The sequence below is a fragment of the Cupressus sempervirens genome, chromosome 6 (assembly GCF_028749045.1).
Source record: "Cupressus sempervirens isolate cs-2001-9-10 chromosome 6, ASM2874904v1, whole genome shotgun sequence".
Classification (NCBI taxonomy): domain Eukaryota; kingdom Viridiplantae; phylum Streptophyta; class Pinopsida; order Cupressales; family Cupressaceae; genus Cupressus; species Cupressus sempervirens.
In genome coordinates this window covers 288,708,269-288,722,792 of record NC_143123.1, presented here as the reverse complement: position 1 = coordinate 288,722,792, position 14,524 = coordinate 288,708,269, and the positions used below count along the sequence as shown (strand labels likewise).

Below are 14,524 nucleotides of genomic sequence, written 5' to 3'. Positions count from 1 at the left end.
GCATCTTGCTAGGAAACTGTCCTGTCGATAGATATTCCTTGATACGTGCATACTAGGATGGTAGTACTACAATGTGAAATAGCTGGGCGTTGAGAAAATCATCATCAACTCCCTCTAGTCGCTCCCCCGATTTTATTCTTGACAAATGGTCTGCACTTACATGACTTTTCCCTGGCCGCACCATGATCTTAAATGTGAACTCCTGCAATAATAATAACCATCAACTTATTCTTGCTTAAATAATCAACTTATTTACTAGATATAGTAGTGCTTGATGATCTACATAGAATACAAATGGCGTCGCCAACAAATAATGTCTGAATTTTTGTATTGCGTACACCATCCGTAGTGCCTCTCGCTCCATTGTATTGTAGTTTTTCTTTGCCTTAGATTATAATCTACTTGCAAAATACATCGGATGGTCCAATCCGTGGTCACCTTTCTGCGCTAGTGTTGCTCTAATGGCATAATTCAATGCATCTACATGAACGTAAAATTCTTTATCCCAGTTCGAATAGGCTAGAATTGGTGCCATGGCCAACCTCATTTTCAGTCCCTCAAAAATTTCATTTTGTTCCGTTTCCCATTTGTAAGGTTCACCCTTGTAGGTGAGTTTGTCTAGCGGGTAAGAAATCTTCACAAAGTTCTTTATAAATCTTTGGTAATATCCAATGTGCCCTAGAAATGACTTTACTTCAGATACATCCGTCAATGGTGGCATATCTAGGATTATGCGAACCTTGTTCGGATCCATCTTCAACCCTGTTTTGCAGACTATGTGTCCGAGCAGCTTCCCTTTTGGTACCATGAATCTGCACTTCTTTGGATTTAGTGCCAATCTCACTCGTCTGCACCATGCATTCTCTGAGCGCTGTTATGTGTTTATCCTCTGTGCTAAAGATTGACCAATCATCCAAAAATGCTGTAAAACTTCCGATAGACATTTTATCAAACGTGTAGGATAATCCTCTAGAATGTTGTCGGAGCATTGCAAAGTGCGAACGACATCCTATTGTAGGCATATACTCCATCTTCCACGATGAATGTTGTTTTTAATTTGTCTTCTTCAGCGATTGATATCTGATTGTACCTCGAGAATCCATCCATAAATGAGTAAATCTCGTGCCCAACAACTTCCTCCAGAATGCTATCGGTGAATGGTATCGGAAATGGATCTTTAATTGTTACCGTGTTTAGGCATTGAAAGTCTATGCATATTCTTATCTGCATGGTGTCCTTTTTTCAGAGATATCACGATCAGTAATGCCCACTCACTCATTTGCACTCTAAAAATAATTCCTACTTCTAGCATCCGATCGATCTCTTCCGTGACCCATGTCGCATAGTTTTTGTTCATTTGGTACGACCACTTCCATACGCGTACTGCACCTCCAATCAATGGTATCCGGTGGACACATAACTTTGGTGGCACTCCTTTTAAGTCTTTATATGTCTAGGCGACATCCAGGCGAAGACATCCTTGTACTCCATAAATATTTTGAACGCAACTGCCTTCAAAACTGGGTTCCAATCATCTCCTACAAGAATATTTTTTGTATTCGCCTCATCTCCCAAGTTCAGTGTTTTCACAGTTTTCTCTTCATACTTTATAGGTTTATCCTCTATCTCACTATACTCCTTCGGAAACTTGTTCTCTTCTTTGCCTTCCTCGACCCCAATATGTTATAGCTCGGGAAGAGCTCGTAATCCTCCATCTGCAAGTGGAGTAGTCTTTTCACCGAGTCTAGGTCATCATCATTCGACCCTCCTAATCTCAATACTCCGTTTGGTTCCATTCTCTTCTTTCCTTCATCATCACTCTCACCTTTACCTTATGAGTTTGACGACGCTGCCTCTTCCTCTACCATTTGTGTATGTAGGTCGATTATGAATCTTCTGCCTTCGCATTCCATGGATAGGGTATTTCGTTTCTAGTCATGTTTCACTTTTGCTTGCACCAACCAGCCTCATCCAAGGATAGCGTCATACCCTCTTCTTTTCAGTGGAATGACCACAAAATCTAATAAAAATGGTTGTGTTCCAATAGTTACCAGCTGTGCCATCAGGGTTCCAATGGTTTGATTCCGTGCTGATCCGCTGTGAGTAACTAGAATGTAGGTGGCCACAGTGTAGGTTGTCCTAGCTTTTTCCATATATCTTCTAGTAACACATTCACGCCTGACCCTCCGTCCACAATTGTGTCTGTTAGTATAGTTCCTAGAATACCCATCTCGACTATTGCTGGATGCCTTCTTGTCATGACTGCTAGTAGCATTGGGTCTGCTGTTGTTGTTCCACTACTGTCGTTTCCTGTTTCCTTCGTTGCTTTCGGAAGCAGTGTCATATTCAAAATGACCATTCATAACTGTGGCATTGTGAGGTGGTCATTTAATTTAATAGGGACTTCTGTTTGCATTACCTGCCTTATCATGTTTTGTCCAACTAAGTTCCTTTTCGAGGTATCGGTAGTGTCTTTTACTTGCAACTTTCTTGTTTTCATCTATCTTTCCAGCTCTGTTCACACTTGCTGTAAGCTCTCCTTTTCTTCTTTTGCATCAGGGTATTTTGCCTTCTTAGCTTGTTCAAATGTAATGGCTAGTACCTTCTCATCACATGCTTCAATGTTTAACAAATTTACCCTCTGCTTTGGGCATTTTGAATCTTCGTGGTCTCCTAGACCACACCATCTGCATAATAGTTGCGTCTTCTTCTTCGCGGTACAATCTCTAGCAAAGTGCCCACAGAGGTTGCATGCATGACACTGTATCATCGGCCGTCCATTCGCGTCATATTATATCCGGCTCCGACCTCCATTGTTATTATTGTTATTATTGCCAACCCTTTCGCGTCGATTATTGTTGCGATATTCTTCTGAAGTTGCATCATTGTTCGTTTTTGTTATAGTGGACACTTCCTGCGTCAATAATACTTGATGGTGTCCTTTTGACTTCATGTTGAACGGACACTCCTTTATGGAATGTCCCGTAACTTGACTGATATCATAGAATTGTTTTTCGGACATGAACCCTTTGTGTGGCCTTCCTCTTTATAGTCCGTACACCACAATTCTCCCTTTATTGAGTTCGAATTCTTTTTCAAATTTTTGAATTCTTTCATCATCTGTAGCATATCCTTCTATAATGCTCGAACTTTCTTGCTTGATTCTTCATCACTGTTGCTGCTTTCGGACGATGAATCGTCTGAATTTGACGATTTGTGCTTCTTCTTACTTGTTTTCTGTTCACTTTCCAGATCCATTGCCCTATTATACACATCTGTGTACGATGTTGGAGGTATAATCTTCATTTTCTTCTTCAGAGTAGGCCGTAGCCCCTCCACAAACCATCATTTTTTCAATCTGTCGGCCAGTTGACTCTCCATCTTCCCCACCAGCTCTTTCAACCATCTTGTTTAGGCACGGATCGTTTCATTCTTTCCTTGCTTTGTGTTGTATATTTTTGTTATCATCCCGTAGCAGTCGGAACTCTGCTATAAACTCCTTTTTGACTTCTGCCCATGTAGTCAATTTTTGAGGATCCCCGTCTGCAAACCAATCAATTGCCACACCCCGCAAGGTTGCTGGAAACTGCCAGACCCAATCATCCTTAGTCAATTTTTGAGGATCCCCGTCTGCAAACCAATCAATTGCCACACCCCGCAAGGTTGCTAGAAACTGCTAGACCCAATCATCCTTGTTAGTGACACCATTTGTTGTCCATATTGTTTCACACATCTTGTAGTTTCTGATCGGATCTGCCATCCCATCAATTGCCACACCCCGCAAAGTTGCTGGAAACTGCCGGACCCAATCATCCTTGTTCGTGACACCATTTGTCGTCCATATTTTTTCACACATCTTGTAGTTTCTGATCGGATCTGCCATCCCATCACCATTAAACTTTGACAACTTCTACCTTGGTCTTGCCATTACTACTTTCTTTTGATTCTGAGGTACCTATTGTGTACCCGCGTTGTTTTGAGTACCTGCATTCTTCTGAGTACCCACGCTGTTTTGGGCACCTGCGCTGTTCTGACCCGCATTGTTTTGAGCACTTGTGTTGTTATGAGCACCCACGCTGTTTTGAGTACTCGCATTGTTCTGAGCACCTACGTTGTTTTGCACAACCGCATTGCTTCAGACCATTGTCCTACTTCCAACAACTATGTTACTTGGTGAGAAGAGATCTTCCTCAAGCGAAGTTGTTTGATTTTTTGCCTGTATTTGTTCGTCGGGTGTATCGGGAACAAAGAGTTCACTCCACGCTCATGCTCCTTTGGCACTTCGAGCTGTGCTAGTTACTTCCCTTCCATTCAGATTCTCTACCTTCGGCGTATACAAGTTAGGGAACTCCTCCCTTGTCTCTTCCACCAAATCTAATCTCTATCGAGTCTCTTTTAGCAATTCCTCAGCACTCCTCGGTCTGCTAGGTGAATGCACTCCCTCCATTTGTACCCCTTCACCCCCTCAATGTCTGTCGGCAATCTGCTGAAGCTTCTTTTTGTGCTCCGCCTGTTGTGCTAAAATTAAAACTTCTTCTGTACTTCCTTATCTTTTATTTTATTCTTATCTTTATTAAGCAAATTAGGCATTAATCTTCATTACACTTCCTTCGTTCTAAGTTTGACTGGCAACGGCGCGAAATGTTTACCGTACAGGGTAAACAGATACTTATCGCATGTAGTACAGTAAGATATAGCGCATAATAGATACTTTATTCATATACGCAATATGCACATTACAATTATTGCAATGATGTTGATACTTACAAAGTCCATTCCGAAGGGTGTACATATACCTTCCCGAAGGGGTGACTCAACCGTCACTTGCCCTTTCGGATACTATTCTACCCGTCAGCAACAATATAGAATTTACCGACATGTGTGTGTGTGTGTGAGTGCGAGAGAGAGAGAGAGAGAGAGAGAGAGAGAGAGGTCTGATTTTGCGTCACTTGGTTGCAATCTTGTTTATTAGCTTGCATTCTCTTTAATGTGTGTGTGTGTGTGTGTGTGTGTGTGAGAGAGAGAGAGAGAGAGAGAGAGAGAGAGAGAGAGAGGGTTCTGATTTTGTGTCACTTGGTTGCAATCTTGTTTATTAGCTTGCATTCCTTGCTCTAAGTAAAAGCTTCTTTGAAACAAGCGTCTTTTGGTTAAATTAGAGCAAGTCTTCCAATAGAAAGACAATTTTGGGATTTGGTGGATTGGGTATTTGATACGATCTAGTTTTGGCTTCCTAAAAAACATTTGTAGATATAAGCTTTTAACTTTATTTTCGATTGTTCAAATTTTTATTTTAAAAATTTTGCAACACAATATTTACATTTTTAATCATTTCTATTATAATTTTCTATAGGTGGTGACCATTGTTTTATCTTCTTTGTTTTGCTGACGTAAAAGCCAGCTATTGGGTACATCTATGGATGATTGCGTGGATCAAAGGAGTGTATAAGACACCATATTATCAGTGTGGGGGACAAGTTTACGTCTGCTTGGTATATCATTGACCAACCACCACTACGTGCTTGTGCATATTTCCTCAACTCGACTTTCCAATTGCTTTTGCATGCTTCCTCAATCCAACCTTCCAATATCTCCCTTCCTTACTTGGTGATCTCCTCCCAAGCAAATGATACCCCTTTTGTATCTTATTCTTTGGGAGTTGCAACCTTTAATGATTACCACCCTTTGAAAGAGTCACGACTATTCAATCTTTAAATAATTTTTTACCAAATTGATTGACTGCTTTGTTATTTTGTTGATTATTTATTGATGGATGGATGTCCTGAAATGAAATGATCTCCCTTTTATATCCCATGTTTGAGGGAATCACAACTCTCCATTTCATGCCTTATGACAATTCATTGAGCTCAATAAAATTAAATTGTATTATATCTTATTTTTATAATAATATTTTAGTTTATTTTAATTTATAATTATTTATTATTAAATCCTATTTCAGCAAGGGGCATTGTGTCCACCCTTTCCAAAATGGTTTGTCCTCAAGCAGTTACAAATTAGGAAAGATTTGAAATTTCTCCTTCACACGACAAAATTTAAAAGTTGTGAAATTTATGATGATACATATGTGAAGTCTGTGATTGTGTTGTATAATCTGTTTATGTCGTGTTATTTTTTCTCTGTAACTTAAGACATTCTATGATAGTATTGCAGGCTATTGAAAATTAGAATTTCAAGTTATTAAATAAGTGGAAAATATAGAGAATTTATGTTTTGGTGTACAATTGATGAATATTGAAGAGAAATTGCTTGCATCCTATGGAAGAACAAAAGTTAAGCTAGTATTTGTTTGAAAGGGAAAACGTGTCTTAGTGCTCACCATAATGATAAATGGATGGAGATAGCTACAGGTTTGAATATTCAATATTGTATATTTGTGTTCATATTTCCAGCAGCATTAGTCTGGCATATTCAAAGATCATTGTTTTCATTGAAGTTTCATGTTTTTTAAGCTACCTAGCTATAGAATTAAATGTTCTGAGTGAAAAATCTGTTTAGCGTAGTTACAAATTAATGTAGTATTAGAATGTATAGAGTGATAATTTTGGGATCCTTTTATGGAGTGGGCTGTTACTTCTGAGTGGGAGCTACCATGCTTATATGATTGAAGTGATCCTCAAGCTGGCAAGATTGAGGCTATGAAAGTTGATACCAATTGTGATGTCCTTTTTTGGGATATTTCTGATTTTATGTCTAGAACAATAATTCTTGCTCATAATCAAACATCAGAAATTCAAGATAATAATCAGATTGACAAATCAAAGCACAATTTATAAAATCAATCAAGTCGTGAATTTTTTGGGAATTGACTTCCCTGAAATATGAAAGGTCCCCATACCTTCCAAGTTCTGCATTGAAGGGTCCATGCACCTTCCAATTTCTTGCCCTGGAGCATGAAAAAGGTTACGTACTCACAATCCGTACTATACACTTCCTCCGATTCAAATGCTTATTGATATTCCTTGAAAGCTTGACAAATTAATGTTTGAATGAAGTTCAACAGTATATGCTTGAATAGTTGATGTTGGAATGATGGATGTTTGCATATTTGATCGACTGAATGAATTGATAATTTACAATAATGGTTTGTTGATTGGTTGTTGGCTTGATTTGATAATTGATGATTGCCTTTGATTTCATCATGAGTGATTGCTGATTTGATGTATTGGCGAGTGATGATTGATAAACAATCCTTGAATGCTTGGAATGATTTCTTTATATTGCATTGGTAAAAGGGTCACCACCTTTCATAAGATTTGAGTTGCCACCCTTCACTGATGCCTTTTAGAAGAACAAATTATTTTGCAAATTAGTCTCTCTTGCATGTCAATGAGTTCTTCTCCTTTATATCTTCCAATATGAGGGAGAAGTCACACATCTTCATCATAATAGCTACCCTTTGCAAGAGTCAAAATCTTTCACATTTAGCTTTTTTTGAAAGAGACAACCTTACATAAGTTTTGCTATTTGAAATATTCAATTCTTTATTTTCTACCCACTCTTTCTATCAATCCTTCCTTGATTCATATGTTCAATTGTTTCTTCCTTTCTTCCTTGTTTGTTGATCTGCCTTTTACATCATATTCTTGGGGGAGATACAACCTTTCATGATTTCTATCTTTGAAAGAGTCACTACTATTCAGCCTTAATTGCTGTCTTTTGAAATTAATTTTTTGTTTTCAAATTGATTGATTGTTTCCTTATTTTATTGATAATTACCTAGTGGATGGATATCCTTCTCAAATGAAATGATTATTCTTCTCAAACAAAATGATCTCCCTTTTATATATAATGTTTATGGAGGTCACAACTCTTCATTTTTATGCATTTTGACCATTCATTAAACTTTATAAATTTTTATAATATTTTGCATTGCTAAATATAATATTTATTATTTAATCCCATTTCTAAGGGGACATTACATGTGTATAGGATTTGTCTTATCTACATTCCACATGATTGAAGAGAAACACTTCTTTTTTTCCAAATGTCATCCATATGGATGGGAATAACCAATTTTTTATAAATTGAACATTGTACAAAGCTACTTTAGTATCTTCTTTCCACATATTCTTCCAAAAAAGAAAATTAACACGACTTTCCAAGGATATTTGAAATATATGTAGATTTGTGGAATGGTTGTGGAATGGGCATCCAAGAAGTCAGTGCAACTTGAAAGATTTGAACTTGAGAATAGGGAAAGGATTGGACTTTGAGAGAATTGGAGTTGAATTTCAAATTTCTCAAATTAATAAATTATGCTTGAGAAATTTGACAAAAGATGGTCAATATACGACTTTATGCTCTTGAATTATTTTTTGGTGTAGACATAGAGATAGTGTAACAAGCAAATTTTCTTAACTAAAAAGATAGAGCTATATTTTGAATTAAGGATAGATATAAAAGCAATACTTCAACTAATTTACCGAAGTGAACATCTTTAATTCCATTTCATGTGAAATTAACTGAATTAACATCCAATTGAAAACAACAACCAACTAAAATAACTGATTTCTATCATAATTATAAAAAGAACTTAAATCATTACTATTAATTCTATGATATTCGATATTTACAAGAGAAAGTAAATGCATAGAAAAGAAGTGTAGAAGAACATACAAAAATTTAATTGGAGAGTCTCATAATAGTTGTGCAAGCCTCAGTCTTTGGATAAGAGGAGAAGCATTAGCTTAGGCTTAACCTCCCAACCGCGGACCATATCAATCCCCACACAATCTTTTGATAAGAAAGGCCCTCCCTACCTCGAGGCTAGGCTTGGGGCACTCTTAGTCCAGCTATTTGAACAATACTAGTGTTTAGAATGCTCGCTCAATAATAGACGACTGTGTCTGATTAATTGGCGCCATCGATATCATGTGATCTATGGAAAACAAGCATGCCTTTAACAACCTTGGCCAAGGTTTTGGATGGGTTTCTAGAACCCGATCACCAAAGCTTGACTTGACAACAGGGTAAGTAGATTGGACATGCATGAGCTTATTGAATAGTTCTTTAAAAGAAATAAAGTTATCATATCAATTCTGATTCCTGTTGTTTGTTTTTGCAAAACTTCCTTTCCATCTCTTCACCCTCTCTCTTAGCCAACCAGCTGGGTGAGTCCTGGGTGTCTGTTCATAGAGGATTTTAATTCATTTGCTGAAACTCGGCTGATGGAAAATAATATTGTAGTACTGGCATGAAGCCGTCCTTAAGACTCAAGGACTTCCCTTAAGAAATTTTAGAGAATTATAATTCAGATTTAAAAGACAAGTTGATTCGAGAAGGAAATCATAACGTGACATATGTATTTGGTTTCAGACTTAACATGGTTAGATAACTTGGTATGCTTGATCGAATGAACTATTCGATAGACTTATTTTACTTCATAGTCAAGCATTGATCATTAAAAATCCTTGAAACTGTCTTGCATCTAGATTTTTGGATGCAATAAATATACCAAAATAAAGAGTAGAAAAACTATTCACATAACCTAAACAAAGAAGGATTGGATCTTGATTAATTCCGAATGACCGACTCTCAAAAGTCTGAATTGCCAATGTGGATTTCAGAATGCTGAGACCCTTTAATTGCAAAAACATCAGCTCGGTTTCACTCCAATATCAACTGTATGAAAAAGGGAATAAAAATGAGAAGGAATAGGGAAGAACAACAATATCGATGATAGACCAAACATACTCTTGAGCTTATATAAAATGAGAACAATATAGAAGGCTTCAATAGAAGCCACGACTCTTGATAGCAGTTACAAGAAGATTATTAGCTTCTTGGTTCACCTATTCAAAAGAAGGAAAACGCCAAGTGTACTCATCATCTCTCATAGAGACTTATAATTATAAGAGAAAGAATTCGAAGAACTCATTATTAAAAGAATAATTTATAATTTTATACACACACACACACACATATATATATAAAATTTTCGAATGGTGTCATCATATTATTAGTGTCCAAGGTTATACCTATTAGGATACACATCTATATATGTGCATAAATGGGTGATTATTTTATCTTCATATCTTCTCAATGTGTATATATATATATATATATATATATATATACATATATACATATGTTAATAGAGATGAGCTTGGATAATTTAATACTATGGTGGCACCATACTTTTATACTTATATATATATATATATATATATATATATATATATATATATATATATATATATTGAAATGATGAGAATACCAACGTAAACCATTTAAAGATACGAATTTTTATTATGTTTAAATATTTAATGTTTGTTGTCCAAGTAGCTCATGTGTGTCTAATGTATGTACCTTGTTATGTAGTCGCTAGGTCCTTACCAAGGTAATTAGAGGTCATACCTGTCAATCGAATAAATGGACTAAGGTAGTGCCCAATTCTGTAGATCCCGTTAAGCAATGCTGCTTGCCTTCGTCTGCTCCTGCAACCAGCTGTGCAACATTTCCCACAAGAACAAGTTTTCCATGATAAATCCATACCAACATATAATACAGATAATGGTAAAGAAATTAGTTAACTACCATCATTCAGTAAACTAGCAACTGCTAACTACCTTCATCAACATATGACAAGTAACGGCTAACTACCATCATCAATAAACAATTATATATAATAATTGATAACAACCAAATTCATATGAAACAACGGTTACATATAACTACCCCTTTTCACATAAACAAGGAAGAACAATAATTTTTAGCCAATCATCTCAACGGCTATAATAAATTTTTAAATAGGTGTAAATTTTGGGATGTAACAGATAGAAGCTTAAGGTTGCATTGCAAAGTTGTAAACACATAGTTACTAATGTATTTCATGTTCAATGTTTGTACTTTCCAAAGTACATATGCAAAGTTTATCAGTTTACATGATTTTTAATATAATGATTACATAGGGTAGATGCTTTGCATTGTAGAAAGATGTACAATTGTACACTTTTGATTTAGTCTTCTAAAAGTTAATGTGCAATACAAGAGGGAATTGATATATGCCATTTTTGAAATTTTCTAATAGGTTGGGTTCTTTATATTGATAATCATTTACAAATATTTTGCTCATTTGTGCATCAACATAAGACCAATGCAAACTCTTGTGAGCATAACAATGAGAATAATACTAGCTTTGTTTGAACAACCACACTAGAAATTACCCACGGAAGACCAAGAGTCACAACTTGGAAATCCACTTATTTAGAAGGCAACTATGGAAGATCAAGAGTTGCAACTTAGAATTCTATATTAGATGTCCCTTGGTGATTTGAACTTGGATCTCTACAATGAGAACTCAATGTATCAACCAATTCAGCTCAACCCCCTGGACAATGGGTTGGTTCTTAGGAATATCCTTATTGTGAGGTCCCTAATAATGTTTTGTACTGTTTGAGGCCAGAATTTGAGTGACTTATTTGTTGCCTATGACTTTGAAATGTGTTCAATGATGAGAAGTATTTACAAATAGAAGTTAGTGGCTAAAATATGTTTTGTTTGTTTACATTGAATGCAGGTACATAATACCTGTTCCGGTCATAGAGCATTTTATGGCTGATGTAAATGAACGGGGAAAATATATTGGCTTTTGTACACTTGGTGTATCATGTCAGCCCACTGAAAATGTGCAGCTGAGGGATCACCTAAAGATGCCACCTGGATTAACAGGTGTGCTAGTCAATAAAATTAACCCACTGAGCGAATCACATGTGATGCTCAAGAAAGATGATGTAATAATAGCTTTTGATGGTGTTCCTATTGCAAATGATGGCACAGGTAAATTTGTCATTCTGATTTTTTTAATAATCTGGTTGTTTAATTAATAGGTTAATAAGCACAAGTGCATCGGTGTTGATAGCGATTTGGATGCCTCATTTATCTTTCTTTTTATTATATTATATTGATTTTGTGTATGATTGAAATCTACCACGTTCTAACATCGTGGCTAAATTTCTAAGCAGTGCATTTTAGGAACAGGGAAAGGATAACTTTTGATCATCTTGTATCAATGAAAAAGGCTGGTGAAACTGGTGCTGTAAGAGTATTGCGTGAGGGTGTACAACATGAATTCCATATTAAGCTGGGACCAGTGAGTTTGCCGACTGCCTATAAATAATTTACACTAGTTTAAACATTGCTTGATTCATTTAATTTTGTAGTAGTGCACCAGTATGATGATGAAAAGGCTGTATGCTTTCTTTGTGATTTATCTTGGTTGGTATAACCACACCCTCTGTCAAGATGGGTTGCTGAGAAGATCTGCCAAACTTCTGTGAGTGAAACGTTGCATGGTCAATCCATCTAATAACAATTGTGACTATTGTTTTATGACACATTAGATAAATAGTTTTTGGCACATCTTGGCACATTTTCTTGTTGCATGTAATGAGCTATTCTGGTCATATGGCCATTTTTTCAACACAAGCTGTTGTGCCTGATAGTCAGATGTATCACATATTAGGTTGTTGAAGGCCTCATTATGTGGCATGATGTAGCAATAGTAGATAAGAGTTATTACAGTTGCTCGTTGTTTCCTCCATGTGTTTGTTCATGTATCAATAGTGTTTTCCCATTCTATTTGTATGCTTAAATTTTTTGTGGCCTCTACTTATTCATCAGCATATAAATGTTATTTAATTCTTATCTTATTTTTGTAGTATTTGTTGCAATTCTTCAATTTTACCCACTAGACTGAAATAATCAGAGTGGAATACTGTAGACAGCAATTGAAAAAGTGCAATCACAGTTTTACTGCTACGATGAAATATTCAGTTTTCAAATAATTTTTAACTCCTCCTTTTGTCTCTGATCCTAAACTTATGACCAAGAATATACAATACTTTTAATTTAGCTGAGACCAATTCAACTTGGAAGAAAAATATATTTTGTACATGTAATTGATAATATTTATGTCATACTATAAAATATGTAAGATGAATTCATAGCATTGTATTGGGAAATTTTTTTGATCTCATGGACTACTCTTAACACACCCCAAAATACGTTTGTATGAAGATCTAGTTCTGCGAGCAATGAAACAATTGCAGACGATCATCATGCCGAGGTTCCCTTTTTTATGATTGTAGAGGGACAATGACAAAGTGGCTCCCCCTGCCGATCTCTGATTTTTTGAAAAATGGAAGATGTCTTCCTCAGGTGGGTAATGTTCCTTGGGATGTTTCCCAGCTATGGAACTTTAGGGAGTTGGCCTGCCATCCTTAATGTTCAATCGACACCCTTTTTTTGCATGGAAATGGTTTCTCACTTCAGTTGTTACACTTTGTGATGCAATTTTTGCTTTTAATCTAAGTTACACAGGTACCCCTCCCCCCCCTCCGGACCTCGAACTGGTTCGAGATTCTGGTCCGGTTCGACCAAGGTTCGCCCAGGGTTCGATTTTCGAATCCTGGTTCGAACTGGTTCGAACCCGGGCGGACCAGGCTGGGAAAATCGAACCAGGTTCGAACCCAGCCAAGAACCCGCCCACGGACGTGGAAATAAAGTTATATATTTGCATTTTTTAATAATTTTTGGGGTCCACGTACCCTAAAAAGGTGTTATGAATTGGTTTTTTGCTCTCTCATAGTCATTTGTTGTTTCTAAATAGGTTGTTTTGCCTTGAAGGAGAGCGCATAAGTTTTTGAGCAAGCATCCGGTTGTGCAAGGAGGAGTTTGAAAATTGACTTGTTGGTGTTCTTGAAGTGTTTGTGCATCATTTATACACATTTGCAAACTTGCAATGGCTGGAAAAGGACCAAGAGGTAAGATCTTATTCCATTTACTATTGTTTTGTTCTAGTTTTTCCATTTTTTTTTCATTTCTCTTTCAATCTTCATATGTTCTAAGTTCTTGAATCTTTTCCATTATTTCAAAATTCGTCATTTTCTTGCATATAGATTATGAACATATATCTAATTAGTAATTTCTTGCCATAGGGAAAGGTTCGAAAGTAATGTCATCTACCTCTTCATCAATAGGCAACACTGAACAAAGAATGGAAACCAACTCTGATTCTCCTCTATGGAAGTATGTAGACATTATAAAACCCATTCCAGGAGGTGGTGCATTCCGTTGGAGATGTCGAGGATGTGATGTAGAAAGAAATAGTTCTTATTATCGTGTGGTGTAATGTCCCCTTTCTAGCATTCATAGCATGATGTTGTCGTTAGCCTATTTCCTCACAGTCCCGTAGGCTAACTAGGACATTAAAGGGGCTTAGAGGCCATTTGGCCTAGACAGTTTCAGTTGCAGGTCTTTCTGAGGGGTTCTGAGGCAACTTTGGGCATACTTACTATTTATAGTAAGTCATCTTGGACATGGCCGGACATTCAGTCACAGTGGTATGTCGATGGTAATTGTTTAAAATCGACAAGAAGATTTATTTATCATTGATAAGATTTGTTATGCATTGATAAAGCCATTTTATAAAATTAAATTTAAATATTTAACTTTATTAATGCATAGACTATAGTTTGTGGGAAATATTTAAATTAAAAGAGTTCCC

At 36.4% G+C, this 14,524-nt stretch overlaps 1 protein-coding gene across 1 annotated transcript in view; it reads left to right on the top strand.

Annotated features, from left to right (window-relative positions):
• Positions 1–14,524, top strand: part of LOC149552346 (protease Do-like 10, mitochondrial) — a 180,790-nt gene that overhangs the window by 85,631 nt on the left and 80,635 nt on the right. The window contains exons 4-5 of the mRNA XM_089787880.1: positions 11,537–11,796; positions 11,982–12,109. Coding sequence (XP_089644006.1) covers positions 11,537–11,796; positions 11,982–12,109 — 388 coding nt within the window. The remainder of the gene's footprint in view (positions 1–11,536; positions 11,797–11,981; positions 12,110–14,524) is intronic.